Source organism: Cavia porcellus, unplaced genomic scaffold (genome assembly GCF_034190915.1).
Source record: "Cavia porcellus strain 051 isolate PalLab524CR breed Dunkin Hartley unplaced genomic scaffold, mCavPor4.1 scaffold_5, whole genome shotgun sequence".
Classification (NCBI taxonomy): Eukaryota; Metazoa; Chordata; class Mammalia; order Rodentia; family Caviidae; genus Cavia; species Cavia porcellus.
The window spans coordinates 59,283,260-59,300,005 of NW_026947488.1; the positions used below are offsets into that span (position 1 = coordinate 59,283,260).

The 16,746-nt window shown below is 45.2% G+C and overlaps 1 protein-coding gene across 1 annotated transcript in view; it reads right to left on the minus strand.

Annotated features, from left to right (window-relative positions):
• Nucleotides 1-16,341, minus strand: part of Slco2a1 (solute carrier organic anion transporter family member 2A1) — an 86,134-nt gene extending 69,793 nt beyond the window's left edge. The window contains exon 1 of the mRNA XM_013159630.3: nt 16,098-16,341. Coding sequence (XP_013015084.2) covers nt 16,098-16,193 — 96 coding nt within the window. The 5' untranslated portion in view covers nt 16,194-16,341. The remainder of the gene's footprint in view (nt 1-16,097) is intronic.
• Between the last annotated feature and the right edge of the window lie 405 nt (nt 16,342-16,746).

Here is a 16,746-nt window from a genome sequence, read left to right on the forward strand (position 1 = left end):
CTGCAAGGTCAAGGACTTCTGACCTCCAGAACTATAGAATTCCTGCTGTTCTAGGACAATACATTTGGGATCATTTGTTAGAGCTATAATAAAAAATTAACACAAACCTTGGCTCATAATGATCTCTTCCCTTCACCTCCCTGCCCTTGTTCAGGCCACCTCTTTTATCCTGCAGCAGGATAAGTAAAATTCAGGGGACATCATGGACGTGGATTGGGCACTTGCATGGGTCCAACAGATCAAACCACCACAGAGCGCAATCTCACTGCCTGGGCATGGTTTCCGCATCTTGATAACTAAGCTGTAACCAACTGTCTGGTTGATTGACTAAACTATAGACAATTAAGTTGTTTTCTGTGTCTCACTTCCATGTTTCTTTAAATGCTAACTGATCACATTGTTGGCTAAAGTTCTTAGAACCTGCTCTGGTTTTGGGAGCTGCCTGACTTACCAATCATTTTTATTTTGCTCTTCTTCATTCAGATAAACTCTACTTGGCATAACTGGCCTAAGGAATTTTTCTCTTTTAATGGGGGTCATGCCTGCCCTTTTGTATCTCCCTGTCTGCTCTTTTCCTCTCCAGAAGTCCTGATTGTCTTGTCTCTTCAGCCCTGATCCCAGGACAGCCTTGGTTTGGGAGAAAGTCCTCTGTTGAGTCACATTGTTCAAGGAGAAGCCACCAGGTAAGAGTATCCTGCTTTCCTGAGGCGCGCATGAACCCGCAGAGCCGATGACAGTCCTGCCTGAAATTCTTGCAAACTGGCACTGAAAGTGGAAGTGGAAGGCCTCCGCTTGCTGACCATGAATCAACCCTGAAGAAGACAGCAGTTTACATCAGAAGATAATGACAGTCACATTCAGAGACAAGTACAGAGAGTAGACAGAGCCCAGCCGGCACTCTGTCCACCTGCCCAACCGCTTCACACATTCTCTTGTTAGGTTTCTTTTGATTACCAGAGGTTCCTTGGGTGTTCTCCTGTTAGTCCCTGGCCTGGTGTCTCACCATCTAGCACCCTTTTCACTTTAAACACTCTGATCTATTATTCAGTAGATAAGTCATCTTTCTTTAGCAATACTCTTCTATTTTCCTCTGTCCCCTGACTAACTTTCTATGTCACATTGTTTTAGATGTCTCCGTCTCTTTCAAAGACCGTGTAACTAGATTTTTTGTGTCTATTTGACAAATCCAATTTAAGATTCACTAGCTTCGAAGTGGTGAGCGTAGTTCATTTGCATGTGCTGAAATTTCTTATAAAGCTAGATTTATAGCTACTCATTTTATTGTGCTTCTGTTTGCCACTAAAGACTGTTTTTTTCTTTCTTTGTGTGGGTCTCAGCTTTCAGCATTCTGTTGTTCTACGGATCCTTTTTACTATAGTTGTTTCTTTAGTCTTTTACTCACTTCTGCTGTGGAAGATATGCCTTGAGTGTCTTTTAAAAATTGTAGTAAAAGGCACATAAAATAAAATTTACCACCATTTAAAAATGCACAATTCTGTGGCATAAACACCTTCACGTGTTGGGCTATCATCCCCCAGTTCATCTCTAAAAAGCTTCATCTTGTAAGATGGAAACTCTGTAGCTATTGAACAGTAACTCCCATCATCTCTGGTTTCCACAGCCTCTGTCTTCATGAGTTTGACTTTAAAATATCTCCTAGAAGTGGAATCATACAGTATTTATCTTTCTGCAGCTGACTTATTTCACTGAGCATAATGTCTTCCAGATACTTTTATTTTATGTTATTTTATTTTATTTTATTGCAGTCCTGGGAATTGAACCCACGGCCTTTACACCAAGCTCACCTTCAGTGCTTTTCCCTTAGAGATGGGAACCTCACCAAGTCACTGAGTTGCTCAGGATGGGCTTGATATGCTTTTCTTGTCTCAGACTCTTAGAGCACTGGGATCACAAATGTGTACCACTTTCCTCTTTCTAGCTAAACATGCATCGATCTTACAGCATGTGTTAGCTTTAAGGCAAAATCCATTGTAAGTATAGTAGTTTGTTTTTGTTACTTCATCCATTGGTGGACAACTGTGTTGCTTCTACTCTATACATGAACGTGTAAGGATCTTTTTAGAGCTTGGTTTTGATTCTTTTGTATATATACCCAGAGGTAGAAATGCTGGGTCATGTGGTCATCCTGATTTTTTTTTTGTGGGACTTCCATACAGGTTTCCATAGAGGTACACTATTTCATACTTCTCTACCCACAGTGCAATTTCTTCACATCATTGAAAACATTCATTCTTGATTTTTTGGTCTTATTTTTTATAGTAGACATCCTAATAGGTAGGAAGGGAGATCTCATCATGGTTTTGCTTTTGCATGTCACTAATGATTAATTATGCTGATTATCTTGTGTGCATGCTGGATACTTGTTTATTGTTTAATAAGTACACAGATCCTTTGCCAATTTTCCAATTGGGTTTTTGTTGTTGAATCGTAGGGGCTCTTTACATATTAGCCCCTACAGATATATGACTTGCAAATATTATCTGCCGTTCTATGGATTTCTTTTTTCATTCTGCCAATTGTGTCATTTATTGCACAAAAGTGTTTAATTTTTCTATAATATGCCTATTTTGTCTCTTGGGGTCTGTGATTTTAGTATCCTATCCAAGAAATCTCTGTCAAATTTAATGTTTTGAAACTTTACCTCCTGTTTTCTTCTACAAGTGTTACAGTTTTAGGTCTTGTGTTAAGGTCTTAGATTAATCTTTAGTTGGTATTTTTTTCCAGTTTTGAGGATTTATCCCAGGAAATTATCCTTTACTCTATCCCTAGCTCTTTTCTTTTCTTTTTTAACATTTTAAAATTGCTAAGGATGGCCTTGAACTTTTAATCCTTCTGCCTCAGTCTCCCGAGTAGCTGGGATGACTGGCATGTCCTGGCAAGTAAATTTTTATACATGACAAAAGGTGTATCTACCATACAGAGAGCGTAATTCTCTCTCTGTCTCTATATGGAAGAATTTGCTCACCCAGAGTCCGAGAGAGACAAAGCTCTCTGCTATTCCTGAGGTGGGAGGCATTTCCCCGAGGACACAGCTTTATTAATGGGTCTTGGTTTTAACTTCCCATATTATCTTTCATACCGGGTATGAAGGTTAATCTTGATCATCAACTTGAAGCACACTCATGGGTGTGCCTGGGTGGGTCCTGCAGGCATGCTTTGGGGACTATATCTGGTTCCTTCCTCTCTGGCTTTTCCTTTGGCTTGCTTCCTGGCTGCTGTGAGTTGAGGAGCTTTGCTCTGCCATGCCCTCTGCCATGATATTTCTGTCTGGGAGCCAGCTGACCATAGATCTCTGAAATCACAGCCAAATTAAACAGTTCTTCCTTTAAATTGCCTGTGTCAAGTATTTTTTCCAGCAACAGAAAGCTGATGATCATTACACAGGGTGACTACCAAAACCCAATCCTCATTCGGAGTATCCTGGGGTTTCTTTACTGATCTAACTGCGCCGTACAGTGTCCCCTTATGCCTGCTGCGGTATCAGCTGGTGCTGTCATTCTACTATTGCTTTAATTTTTTCACGTAAGAACTTCTTTCTCTTAAGATTTTGCTTGCTTTCTTGGAAACTCAGCTATGTATTTAAATGCAAAGCATTTTTAGTGCTGTTCTATTTTATGCAGCAGCTTTAGGAATTTTTAGTAGGATGGATCCCTATAAGGTAGACCTGTCACACTCATGGAAACCATAACTCACTATAGCTCTTTGTAGTTCATCTTCTCCCATCCAGTCACAGTAGCCTTTGGAAGCTAAGGATCTTTTCTGATTCATAGTTGTGTTCTCCATTCAGAAGTTCTACATAAGAACCATGGAGGTGACTTGTTAAAATTGCAAGTCTAAGGGCTGAAAATCTGGTTCGATGCTAAGTGCCTGCTTGGCAAGTGTGAGGTCATGAGTTTGATTCCTGGTACAAAAGAAAAATAAATTGCAACCCTATGATCCAGATGTATTAAGCAGAACCCAGACCTCTCTCTACTGTGTTCTCCCTAATAAGACTTAATTCCTTCTCTGCGTTTATTACATGTTCATAACTTTACATTTATTTGGGTACCTATCCACTATCTATCTCACTTTTGAGGATAGAGGCCACTTTATCGGATCTCTGATGGTTGATAGTAGATGATCAATAACAATAAGTGAATGCTTAAGTAAGTCTCAAGCAGACATCCCAACACCTTTTTAGGCTTTAGGGGTCAGAAATTACTGCTGTTTAGAATATCAGCAAAATGCTGATATTGCACATGGTGGGTGGTCTATCCAAGGCTCACCAAATAACTTGGAGAAAGTACACCCAGGGATGGTCTCCACATCCTCCCAGGTGTAAAGCCCCAGGAACAGAACCAGACTCTCATTCAGACTTCAGCAAATCCTGTTTCAGCAACTATCCTCACCACCTCACCTTAGGGCCCACTCTTCCTATAGGGCAAGGAGCCGATCTGATAGACTACTTTCTCTAAGAAGTTAGGCCAATCCTTAGGGCTAGATTCCTAAGCTCTGAGCCAGCCCCTGGGAGTGGGCACCAGAGGAGCAGAGAGGGTTTCCTGGACAGAAGTGCCTCTCAGTCTTCCCAGAAAAGAAAATGTTCCACATTCCTGCCTCTCTTCAAGACTTCAAGTATTGTTGTCTGACTTTGCCTCCATCCCCTGGGAGCTGTGAGGCTCAAACACAATAATGGATGTGAATGTGCGGTGAGAACAATGACAGCGCTGCAGGACATGCTGCTTCCAGACCATCCCATCCTCCTGGCTGCTGTCCCACCGGGTCTTTGCTCCCTTCTCAGAGACCTGGAGAACAGCGATTTGGGCCTACATTGCACTGCCTACAGTGCATATCCCAGGCAAAAGAGGCTGGTGTCACCACAGACGTTAGTGCTTTTTAATTGACAATTTTTTCTAAGTCTAAATACAGACCATATTTATTGTTGAAAAATGGAGAATACAGAAATCCACAAAGTGAAAAACAGAGTGGCATACAGGCTTCCCACATGGGTCAGACTACTGCTGCATAGGTGTGACCCATTCCAGTTTTCGTCTTTGTGTGACTTTAAAAATTTTGAATCACCTCTACATACGATCATCCATCCTACTTCCTTTTACTTAACATGAAGGAATGGACTCTTCCCCAAAGTTTGGGCTATTCTCAGTAGAACTTTAAAACTATTTTATAGGTGAACATCTCTATGGCTTATTGACTTTCCAATCAGTTATTATACAGATAAGTCCTTTCCTCATCATAAGTTTCCAAGCAGATTAGTGGCAGGATAAAATGTCATAAAGATGATTAAGTTTCCATCTTCACTGAAAAGTCAAGTGTTTCTAAGCCACATGGTTTTTTCCCCGTCCACACCAGGTCTAAACGCTCATGTACTATGACAGCTGGGGTGTGGATCTGGGCTCATAACTCTGGGTAAGAGAATGTGCAGCAAGAGAGGAAACTGAGGAATGAAGACTTCCATTGCCAAAGCTGGCTTGGGAAACACACCGTAAAGAGAAGTGGGTGACTTTGCTGTGTCCAAGCAGAAGCGATGATTTAGCAAAATTTGGGCTTGTGTGAGGGAAAATTGAGACCGCATCTCCCAGGGAGCCTCCACTGCAGCTCTAACCTTGGAATGTGAGGGGGTTCTCAAAGACCACCTCTCAACTACTTGGGCTATAAAATGTAGACAGTACGTACCTTGCAGCAGGTGAGGAGGGTTCAGCTAGATTGCGTTTCTAAAGGACCTGCCCGTGCTCACACTATCTCTTGATTAATATCTTCACATATAGTAGGAACTCGCAAGCAGAAAGCCTTAAATGAATGGCACTGATACCCATACACCACCTGTGTTTTATCATATGTATGGTCCTAATAGAATATTTCCATCTATGTGAGGATATCTCAGAAAAAAATTGCTTCTAGGAATATGTTGATACTGATACTAGGAATTCTAAATATTTGTGATTTAAAGGCAAAAGAAAGAGTCATCATTAATATCCATCCCCAGCCCTTGTAAATTTTATGTTTTCACATTAAACTTTCACATGGGTTCAGTGGGCCCATCAATTCCCTGGACACTGAGAACTGAAGAAAGCGGCTCCAGCAAGGGAGGGAAGATTTCAGCTGGATGAGAAGACTGCTTCCTGAGAGGAGAGGCAATCTGAAAACCTTGTGGCTCACTCTCCAAGTCCATACCCACAGACAAGACTGGTCCTTCTCTCGCTTGGCCCTGCTAATTTGGGAAAGGTGAAGTATGTGGGCAGTTGTACAGGACCACAAGACACATTCACAGAAGCACACCTTGGGAGGGGTCCCTCCTGAGTCCTAGGACAATTATGATAGTCAATGAAGGGTCCCAGTCAACTCTTTCTGAATATTCTCCAGAGAGCTACTGTATAGCTAGAGACTGGAGGATGGGCTCAATGACCTGTCCAGGTCTCTTCTGGCCTTGAAATAGATACTCCACAAAAGTTCTCAAAGTTGGGAAGAAGTGAGAGCTGGAGTATGAGAATAGAAGGGGGCAAAGGTGAACAGGAAGAGGGTGAGAGATGAGGTGTGAGCAGGTCTTACAGCTCACAAGGGTGTCACAGATTTTTAGGGTCTGCTGGAGTGAAGGTTCTCATCATGGGAAGCTCTCCCTGTTGGTTCCTGGTCCATGTTCTGCCAAGAACACTGCAGCTCCTACATGAGTAAGAACCAAGCATAACAAGGTTTGAAAAAACACATCGTTCCATTTTCTGGGTCTTCCTTGTGACCTCTGGGAGCTTGATAATGATAAGATTTTGATGCAATAGAGAGACAGGGAAGAAAGAAGCCTTTATTTCGGGCATGGAAGAGCTGGCGAAGAGACGTAAGCACGCTCTGAGGGAACAAAGGGAAGAACGGGATCTTATCAGGTTACAGCTACAAGGGATTTGGGGCTGGATAAGGGTGTTGTGGGTTGTGTGTGTGTTGGATTGGAGGCCTTTTGGTGCGTGCAGAACCAAGGACAGGAGATTTACAGCTGGGCTGCGAGAGAAGAAGGAAGTCAGGTAAGTTGTTGTTTCTGGCTATTGCCATGATGGCTTGGCAAATTTTACAAGGGCAGGAAGAACCCATCAGATAAATAAGGAGGACATCAGAGGATGCTTACATCTTTCGGAAGACAAATTTTCTAGCCACAATCAATTCTGAAATTCAGTAATCCAGAAACCAGGAAGCACCTCTTTACCTTGTTTTCATCATTTGTATAGATTCTATACAATAAGAAGTTTCAAAATGCCCCAAAAGCCATGATCAAGAGAAGGACTTCTACATATGCAAACAAGAGGAATAGCTGGGCCTTACCACTCTGCAAGAGGCCAGCTCTGGCCTGCTGGTTCCCTGCACTGTGCTCTGTGGAAGTCTCCCATTCCTTCCTCCCATTGTGCTTGGATTTGGTTCTATTCCTGGACACATCTCTCCATCAGAGGATGCAAGTTTGTTCTTATAAAATATCACAGCAAAGGAGGCAATAAGGTGATGAACTCATTCTAATTTTCCCAGAGCACTTTAGTTTTAAAGTTGAAAGTCCTGTAACCTTGGAACCTTTTTAATCCTTGGAAAACAGAGACAACTATTCAGCCCAGGAGGCAGGAAACATAAGCAATTATGTTTTGAAAGCTTGGGCACCAGGCACAAACAGCAACATCTAGTGAAAGAGTAGCTGTGGTCACACAATGTGAGCTCACTGGGTGAGTGCAGCCTGGGTTTCCATATCTCCAGGCAGCAACCATCTGCCTCCCCTGGACTCCACTGAGAAGCAGGGGTCAAGCCAGCGACTTACAGTCTAAGAAAATGACTGGGGTAAGCCTACCCTGGGACCAGTTTAACTCATCCTGGAAGATAAAGAGGAAGCTCCATTCTCCCCACAAATGCCCCTTCCTTCAGGTCCTCAGAGGCCCCCTTGTACTCTAGCTGACTCCTCTCCTGGGGTGTCCCACAGTACTTAGCCCAAGAGTCTCCTGACATCCACACCCCACACACCTGTCCCACTGAGATTCTAGGTACCCTTCCCTCTGTGCCTGACCAGCTGACTGGGTGAACTAACCAGAAAAACTAGTTCTCACTTGGGACCTGCTTCTCTTGTCTCCTAAATTTGCTATGCTCCACTGGGAATCCATGTTTGGGAGACATGAGTTAGACAGGGAACAACTTCCTGGAGCATCCAGGTTACCTCAGGGTTTGTGAGGAAAGGCAACCTATTTTGGAAATAAGATTGTGGAAAAATATAAAATATTTGGTTTTCAGACAAAATATAGACATAAATCAGAGAGATGCAATACTTGAGGCAGCCAGGTAACATCTCCAAATATCTCCCCTGTCCCCTTGTCCGACTCCAATGTGGGAACCTTTCCTGCTGGCATTCTGGGCCTCATGGCAGGGCACTGACAAACACTGGCTCAGTGTAGCCCTTCTGAAAACACTTGCAAACCTGTGGCCCAAGACGGCCCCCACCCTTGAGCAAATTTAATCCATCCCAAACAGTGAGACACACACCCAGGAAATCAAGGTCCTCTAACTGAGTGAACTGGGGATTGATCAAAGACAACAGGGCAGCATCTCCCAGGGCTGAGGGGCAAGGAAGTCTTCAGAACATTAATGGGTACTGTTGATGCTTGGGTCAACCACAAGAAACTTGGCATCAGAACTAGGTTGTGCCAGATGCACACTGAATCTCTAAGGAGGGGGTAGTTTTTTTTCACATTTCCAAAGGTGCAGTTTGGTGGTGACCAGACTGAGTGTCCCAAAGGTTACTAGTCCCAAAGTTGCTGCTCCTGGCTGTGCTTCAGGTTGCACCCCAGCCTCCCTCTTTGTCCTCTTAGAGTCTTTCCATCTAGCAGGGTAAAGAGATAGAAAGACAGGCTTGGGAAGAGACTGTTTTCTGGACAGTACCATCCCATCCTTTAGCACCGTGATGTAGATCCTGACTTCTGCCTTGGTTTCACTTCCCACACCCGAGCATATTTAATGCGTCCCAAACAGTGAGACACACCCAGGGAATCAAGATCCTCTAAAGTTAGTGAGCTGGGGATTGATCAAAGACGACTCAGCTGCTTCTACGAGGTTTCATAACAGGTCTCCCGGCAAAGCTGAGACCCAACTGGCTCTGCTCCGAGTCTCATTTCAATCAGCAACTCAACAGCAGGAGATGAGAATCTAAGAAGCAGAAAGGAACACCGAGATTACTGAGCTCTGGCACAGATGGTCATGGACGAGAGAACCCAGGACTGAGAAGCAGTCTGAGGTCATGGCAAGAGGGGAGATGGGGAGGGAGACAACTTCACCAGGAATTCATGCTTTGCCAGTTACGAGAATGAGCCTCAGTTTCCTCCTATGAAACAGAGATGCTGATGTCTCTTTTGCTGGACAGTTGCAAAGATCAGAAAAAAATTTAGAATCCTAGATGTAAAAAGATCAAAGTTCAAAGAAAAAGGCATAGCAGACAGCCAAGACCAGGAAAAAAGTTGGAGCACATACATATATAAGATTCCTTCCCTTTACCTAAAGTGAGCTTTAAACCAGTCCTTGAATCTCAAAAAGCAAAGGAGAAGGGCAAATGAGTGAGTTGTAAAATTTCCTATTTGTGAGACAAACATGCAGCACTGCAGGATAAGACCAAGCTTCTTGAATTCAGCACTCATTCCACAGTCACCATGGTACCAGCAGAGAGCTTTACACACAGGTCAGTAAAAGAAGAATGGGAAACCAACAGCAGACCTCGCACGAGCACAGCTAGCTGACTTTTGACAAAAGTACAAAAGGCGACTCAATGCAGGAAGGTTCATCTTTTCAGCAAAGGGTGTGGGAATAATTGGACAATGACGGGCAAAGAAAGAACTTTGGCCTCAAACTCACACCAATACAAAAGTTGACTCCAAATAGAGCATAGATTTAAATGTAGAATCAAAACATTTTTTTCATGACCTGAGCAAAATAAATGATAGACAATAGGAAGCAGGAAGATAGACGTTTCTCAAATTGGAAAGAAATCAAAAGAAGGAGGTAGGGAGGGAGAGGGAGAGAGAGAAGGGAGGGAAAAGGAATGGAAAAAGGAATGAAGATATCCTATGTATATGTGCCAACTCCACACAAGGAATGTAAACATTATGTAGTGCAAACATGTATTAATAAAAGAAAAGAAGAAGACTGTTAGAAGGTTGTAGGGAAAAGCATTCAGGGACTAAGGTTTGGTGAAGAGTTCTTAGGATACCACAAACAGGATCTGGGAAATTAAAAGACTGGTAAAATGGAATCCATTAATTAAAATTTTTCTCTGTAAAATTCTTTCAGAGGTTAAAAATAAGCCCAGAATCTGAAGAAAATATTTGCAAATCATGTATCCAACAAAAACACTTATATCTAACATATGTAAAGAAATTTCAAAACTCAAAGGTAAAAAAACATCCTACTAGGGCTAGGGATTTAGCTCAGCGGCACAGCACCTGCCTGGCAAGTGTGAGGTCATGAGTTCGATTCCTGGTACCAATAAATAAATAAATAATTAAAATCCGATTATAAAAGGGACAAAATCTATGGAAATTTCAAGGAAGAAGAGATACACATGGCTAATAAACAAATGAGAAGATGTTCCATATCACAAACCTTTAGAGAAATGTAAGACAGGAGTATGAGAAAGCATTATGACATATCTGCTAGAAGAACTCCAAAAAAAGCAGCAAAAAGACCGAATGCTGACAAGCTTGCTGAGCTTCCCATCTCACACAGTACTGGAGCAAATGTCAAGTAGCATGGCTGAGCTCGAAAACAGTTTGGCAGTTTCCTAACAAACAAACGAACAAAACAAAAACAACATAAACACAAACAACATATCATACAGCCCAGCCAACACATACACACACAACAAAATCTTGCTCATAACTGTAAAAAGCAGACTTATTTTTAATAGTTCCAAACTAGAAACAACCCAAGCATCCTTCCAGAAGTGAACATTTCAACAAACAATGGCTTATCCACACCACAGAGTACGACTCTGTAATGTGCAAGAGCAAACTCCTGATACAGGCAGCAACTTGGGTAGACCTCAAGGACATTGGGTTGAACAAGAAAGCCAGTGTCAAGGGGATCCCATACTGCATATTGTTGAAGTGACAAAATGACAGAGATGGAACCAGTGGTTTCCAGAGGATAGGGATGGTAGTATAGATCCAGTGAGCACGGGGGAAATCTTGGCAGGGGTGAGCGCTTCTGTATCTTCAGGTGGTGGAGTGGTATAAATAAGTCTATGCCATGATTAAGTGGCACAGAAATGTACACACACTTGATAGCAATGTCAATTTCCTGCTTTCGATTATGCAGTACAATTACTGCAGTTAAGCAATGTGGAACCATATGGGAGAAACTGGGTGAAGTATACACAGGGCCTCTAAATAATGTGTTTCTTTTTTTCAGTTTTTAAATATGATCTATTAGCACACGTGGGTAGTACGTGGTGTTTGCATTCCTTGTGGGAAGTTGGTAACATGTATGTAACACACCTTATTTCCTTTCTTCATCCCTTTCTCTCCCCTCCCACCCTTCCACCCATTCCTTGGTCTCCTTCCTTTTTTGCACATGTTTGCAGTACATAAGGTTTACATTTCTTCTAAATAATTTTTTTTGTTATGAATCTATAACCGTTTCAAAGTAAAACTTTTTTAATGAAAAAATAAGTCAAGCCTCGTCTAGCTGACTTTCTCCCAGGATCCGTCATGAGGGAGCTGCCCAGTGTGATCACGACTAGCCTCGGTGTGGATGCTGGGGACACAGACAAGGATGAACTCACCCGGCTCTTTCTCCAGGCCATTCCTCAGCAGAAGCTGAGGGTGGAGTGGCCAATTGCACACCAGTGACCTTCGCAACCTAAGAACAAAGGTCAAACAGAGAACCCAGACCTGCACAGGGTTCATTACAGACTCCACTCAGCCCATTTCCATCTTTCCTTGCTCTCAGGCTGTGGGATGTAACCGAAGCCCTGTGCCACTCCGTGCCTCTATAGACCAGAAGAGGTATTCAGATGAGGGCTGGGAGGCAGGGCGGGTATAAACCTTGAGATAGCATAAAGCCAAGCACAAAGGAAGAATGGATGAGGAGGAGCTGGGGCCAGGAGACCCAGTATTTTCCTGTGCGTGCTCCATGACTCCTGGACAGCGGAGCAAAAGAAGTAAGCGAGCTCCCATCCTAATACCCCATTCTGGAGTTTCCTGTAGAAAAAAAGTAGCACTGTCACCAACAAAGGAGAACGACGAGGAAGAGATGAGATGAGCTATCTACATTGTGAAACTTGTTCTTCCCTTTGTCCTGCGTCAGTATTACTAGGACAGAAAGTAACAGCTAAGAGAGTATTATCCAGGAGGAGAAAGGCCGAGCAACATGAGACAATGCCTCACCCTCCCCACAAATTCTCATCATTTTTCCTATCCCCTCCCAGCAAGCAGGGCAAGGCAGGACTCTCAGGAGGCAGAAGCCTGAGAAGCAAAGCATGGAGTCTCAAATGCTAGAGAAATACCGTCCCTGGGGGGAAGTGGGCACATCTTAACTCATAGAGTCAGGAAAGGAATTCTTTGGCCCAGGATTCTAGTGAGCATTAATCAAGCGGTTGATATACAGTATTTTATTCTGGAAATCAAGAAGTTAAGCCCAAAATGCCTCCCCATGATTGGGGATCAAAAGCCTCAGAAGTTATAGACGTAGGCCAGGACAAAACATACCCTCCATTTTTTGGTCTTCCCAGGTCAGAGGTCAGAGGTCACCAGGGCTACTCAGGCCAAACTGTATGGTTTGCTTTTTCTTTCTTTCCCCTGTTTCTGGCCCACTCTCCATCCCCACTGGTGAAAATACATATACGATTTCACTACACTGGAGCTTTACGTGTATAATTTCCTGAAACTCCTGCTGCTATAAGATAACCTCAGTTTGGTCCAAAAGAAAGTTTCATTTTAGGGAAAAACAGACCTCATCAAGGCTGCCAGGATAAGTTAGCTGCAGAGGCTCCCTCCTACCAGTATCCCCATAAGCTGAATGCGCCTGTTTTCAATTTAGAGTTCTGGGTGCTGAGCTACTCCCTTTGACAGTGATTGTGTGAGCAGCTCCTGTACTTCCTAAAATTTCTGCAAGCATAGGCCATGGAAATTGCCTCTCCAAAAAATTCACCCTGAGAAGTTGAAAGTGTAGCTCACAAATAGAGAGCTTGCCTTGCCTGTATGAAGTCCTGGGTTCAATCCTGCCATTATTAAAAAAAATCACCCCAAGAATATACAGACTCTTTAGATAAGAGTTCTAGGGAGTGAAAGGTCATAAGGCTATTAGCAATTGGAAGCATCCAAACTGCAGCTGCTGCAACTCAGATAGGTGTCCTCAGGGCCTGGAGGTAGTCCTGCCCATTAGAAACAAGCACATCCATGGTATCGCCACCTGCTAAACCAGAGGTGAGCAGCATGGTGCTGATGTGAGGGCCTGGTCACACAGACAGGCACACAGATCATGCCTGATCCCTTTATATGTCACCCTTGCTAGGCTGTAGGTAAACATATAGGGACCAGCCTTACAAAGCTTTGTGCCCCCTTGTCATTAATAAAGACACTAATATCCACCTGACAGAGCTGCAAAGAGAACAAAATATGTACACTGTATTTCCATAACTTCTGGTACATTCAGATAACTCATTATTATTACTATTATTATTATTATTGGCATTATCAGTATTATTAGCCATAGTTTTTCTTAACTAATAACTATGCATCATATAATTAGTGAAATAATAGTTCCTAAAGGATATTGGAATATACAGTCCTATTCGTGGAAGCAAGAAGTGGCCTTGAATTGGTACCAAATGTGAGCAGCTCAAGTGCATTTAGCAAGCTCTTTGCTTACACTGCATCCCACATAATCATTACTGAGGTGTACAAGTAGGAATTGTTCACATTCCTCACTTTTTCAGATCAAGACCTGAGGCTTAGGAAAGGTGAATGATGTCTCCTTGTGTTACCCAGTGAGCAAGTATCTGGGATGGAACAGAGGTCTTTATCTCCTTCCCCTAAACCATATGGAATGTCCACAAAGTCAACTGGTTAATCTGTCCCAGAAATAAGGAACCTAGAAAAATGGCAAATCCACAGGCTGGGTGTCTCCTGTTCCAAGCCACGTCGTCACAAGACACATGCGGCCCATACCTGGCTCGGAAGGTGCAGAACCACCCGGCCTCTCACTGGGAGCAGGAACTCTCCCAGACAGTCATTACTGCACCCAGGAGGGAAAGTCTTGACTGAGTTTAGTTAACAGGAATCCAGATTCTAGATTTGTCTGAAGATAGCCAAACATGCCCAGCTTTTAGGATCATAAGTGAAGCAAGCTGAGGTCTTCAACTGTTGACTCTTCTTGGAACTGTTGTGGATCAACAGAGGTAATGATTAAGAGAACCTGGTTTTAGAGTGTCCACAAAAGCTCTTTAACTGATATGAGTGTTGAACTTTCTGAGGAGGCCAACTGGCCAGGGCCCAGGCCTCAGGCACAAACCATTGGCATGTAGGAAGTTATCTTATTTTTATAGCTCTTCAAAGAAACTGCTGCCATAAACTCATCTATCGCAGGGGCTCACGAGGCAGGTCTAAATGGCTCATTCTTGGTCCCTCCTTATCCTCAGTGTTAGGAATCTGCTCTGGGACAACTGCTCCTCCTGCCATTCTTGGAGAAATGGGCAGGAGATCCTGCCCCCCACCCTGTCATTCCTTTCAGACCACCCAACCTCTGCCCCCACCCTTTCCTTTCACTTCCTAGTTTTAAAATGTCAAAATTGCCACAATGCTTGGCTGAAACATCTCCAAACTGGTGATGTTCCACCCTTCTAACTGGAACCAAAATGACATGCACTGCTCCATCATCCAGGCCTGGCCAAAGGTGAGGAGATCTGAGTATTATTTCAAATGATCTCAGAGTTTCTATCTTATTTGTATTCCACTGTGAAAAATCAATCCAGCCTCTCTTTATCGCGGTGTAAGGAAAGAGCAGAAGCAGGAATGGGTAGCCCCAGTTCCTCTGATAGCAATGGACATTTAAGCCTAGATGGGATCCACTCAGACCTCAGGTCTCTTGCAAGGAGACACAGGCAAGCAGCCCACGGAGACCCCTTCCTCCCCAGGATGCTTTAGGCTCCCAAGCTGCACTCCTGAAGGATTTACTCAGTTTCACCTGATTGTAACAATTGGGAATCAGGGAATCGAGGTCTGCACCCTAACCAACAGCCTGACCCCAAGGCACCCTAATACACGGGAGCTGTAGGCTCTCATTTCTTCTTAGGAGGTGCCTGGTTGAAGACCTCTGGAGCACTGATTATGGATTCAACCATTCCAGGTAGGTCCTCCAGGACAAGTGAGAGAGGAAAAGCCTTTCAACCTCAGGGGAAGAAGCTCTTTTTCTTTTTAATAGCTGTCCACACCTGTTTTTCTCCTTACTGGCTCCCCTTAACTTGCCAGGCCAGAGGCACCTGCTTGGACAATTCTGAGTGAACCATGTGGGTCGCTGACTCCTTGGAGCCACCTGCAGACCAGGAGAGCTGGTCAGTGAAGGCCTGCCTGGGACACCTTTGAGGAGGAAGTCTGTTTTGCTGGGGATTCTCGATTTTACCAGGTAGCAGATCTAGAACAACATCAATGCCTCATGAAGGACAGACTTCATTTCTACCACCCCCTCCTGCAGGAAGCACAAGGCACCATCCCGCGGTGCCCGCAGCCAGTTCTCACCAGCAGCCCATTTAGACACTTCCAAGCCCATCCCACGAACGGAGTAACAGTCCGCAGCAGACAGACCAAGGATTCCTCCAACCAAAGACCAGGATAGTTCCTCAGCTGCCGCCTCACCTCTGCTCGGCACAGGGACTTTTGTGGTCCTGTTCCTTACCCCATGAGAGCGCGGAAGCACACACGCAAGTGCACACACAACCCGCTTGCCCCATCGGGCCCCGGGGATCGACCCGGACCCCGGCGCCCAAGGCGCAGGAGGAAGCCGAGCTCACCCAGTGCCTCCTGGGCTTCCGCCACGCGGACGCCTCGGGTGCGCTCTGCCTCGATGGCACCGCGCACTCTGCTCACCTTAATGTTGCCGAAGACCGCGCGGGAACAGCGGCCGGCTCGGCCCGCAGAGGCGCTGCTGCTCTGGCGCGCGCTGAGCTTGGGCAGGAGCCCCATGGTGGCGGGCGGCGGGCGGCGGGCGGCGCTGCGCGGGGCGACGTCCCCTCGCTCCCCGGTGGTGGCTGCAGGCCCGAGGCGCCCGGGTCGGCGCGGCCGGGAGGTGGCTTCTAGGAGGCACGCGATGCGGAGACTGAGCGAGACCGTGCGCGCCCACAAGTTTTTATAAGTGGCCGCCGCCGATGATGAAACGCGTTCTCCCTCCTCCCTCGCTTCCTCGGTGTCGGGACGCTGCGAGCCCCCGCCCCCTCCGCTCCCCGACAGGTGTCCCGGGGCGCCTGCGGAGTCCGCGCCGCCGGAGCCGGCACACACTGCGCGCTCCCGGGCGCGACCTCGGTTCGGGACCGGCCCAGGAAGAGGTCCCGCCTGCTGGGAGGGGTGGGGTGGGGTGGGGTGGAGTGAGGGAGGCGGACCCCAGGAGGGGAGATGGTGGCTGGAAGGGGCAGTGGGCTGCAGGCGAAGGTGAGCGCGGGGAGACTCGCGGGCGGGTGACCAGACGGGACCCGGGACCGGAGGGCTGGGAAGGGCTGGACGAGCGCCGAGGGACGCTGCG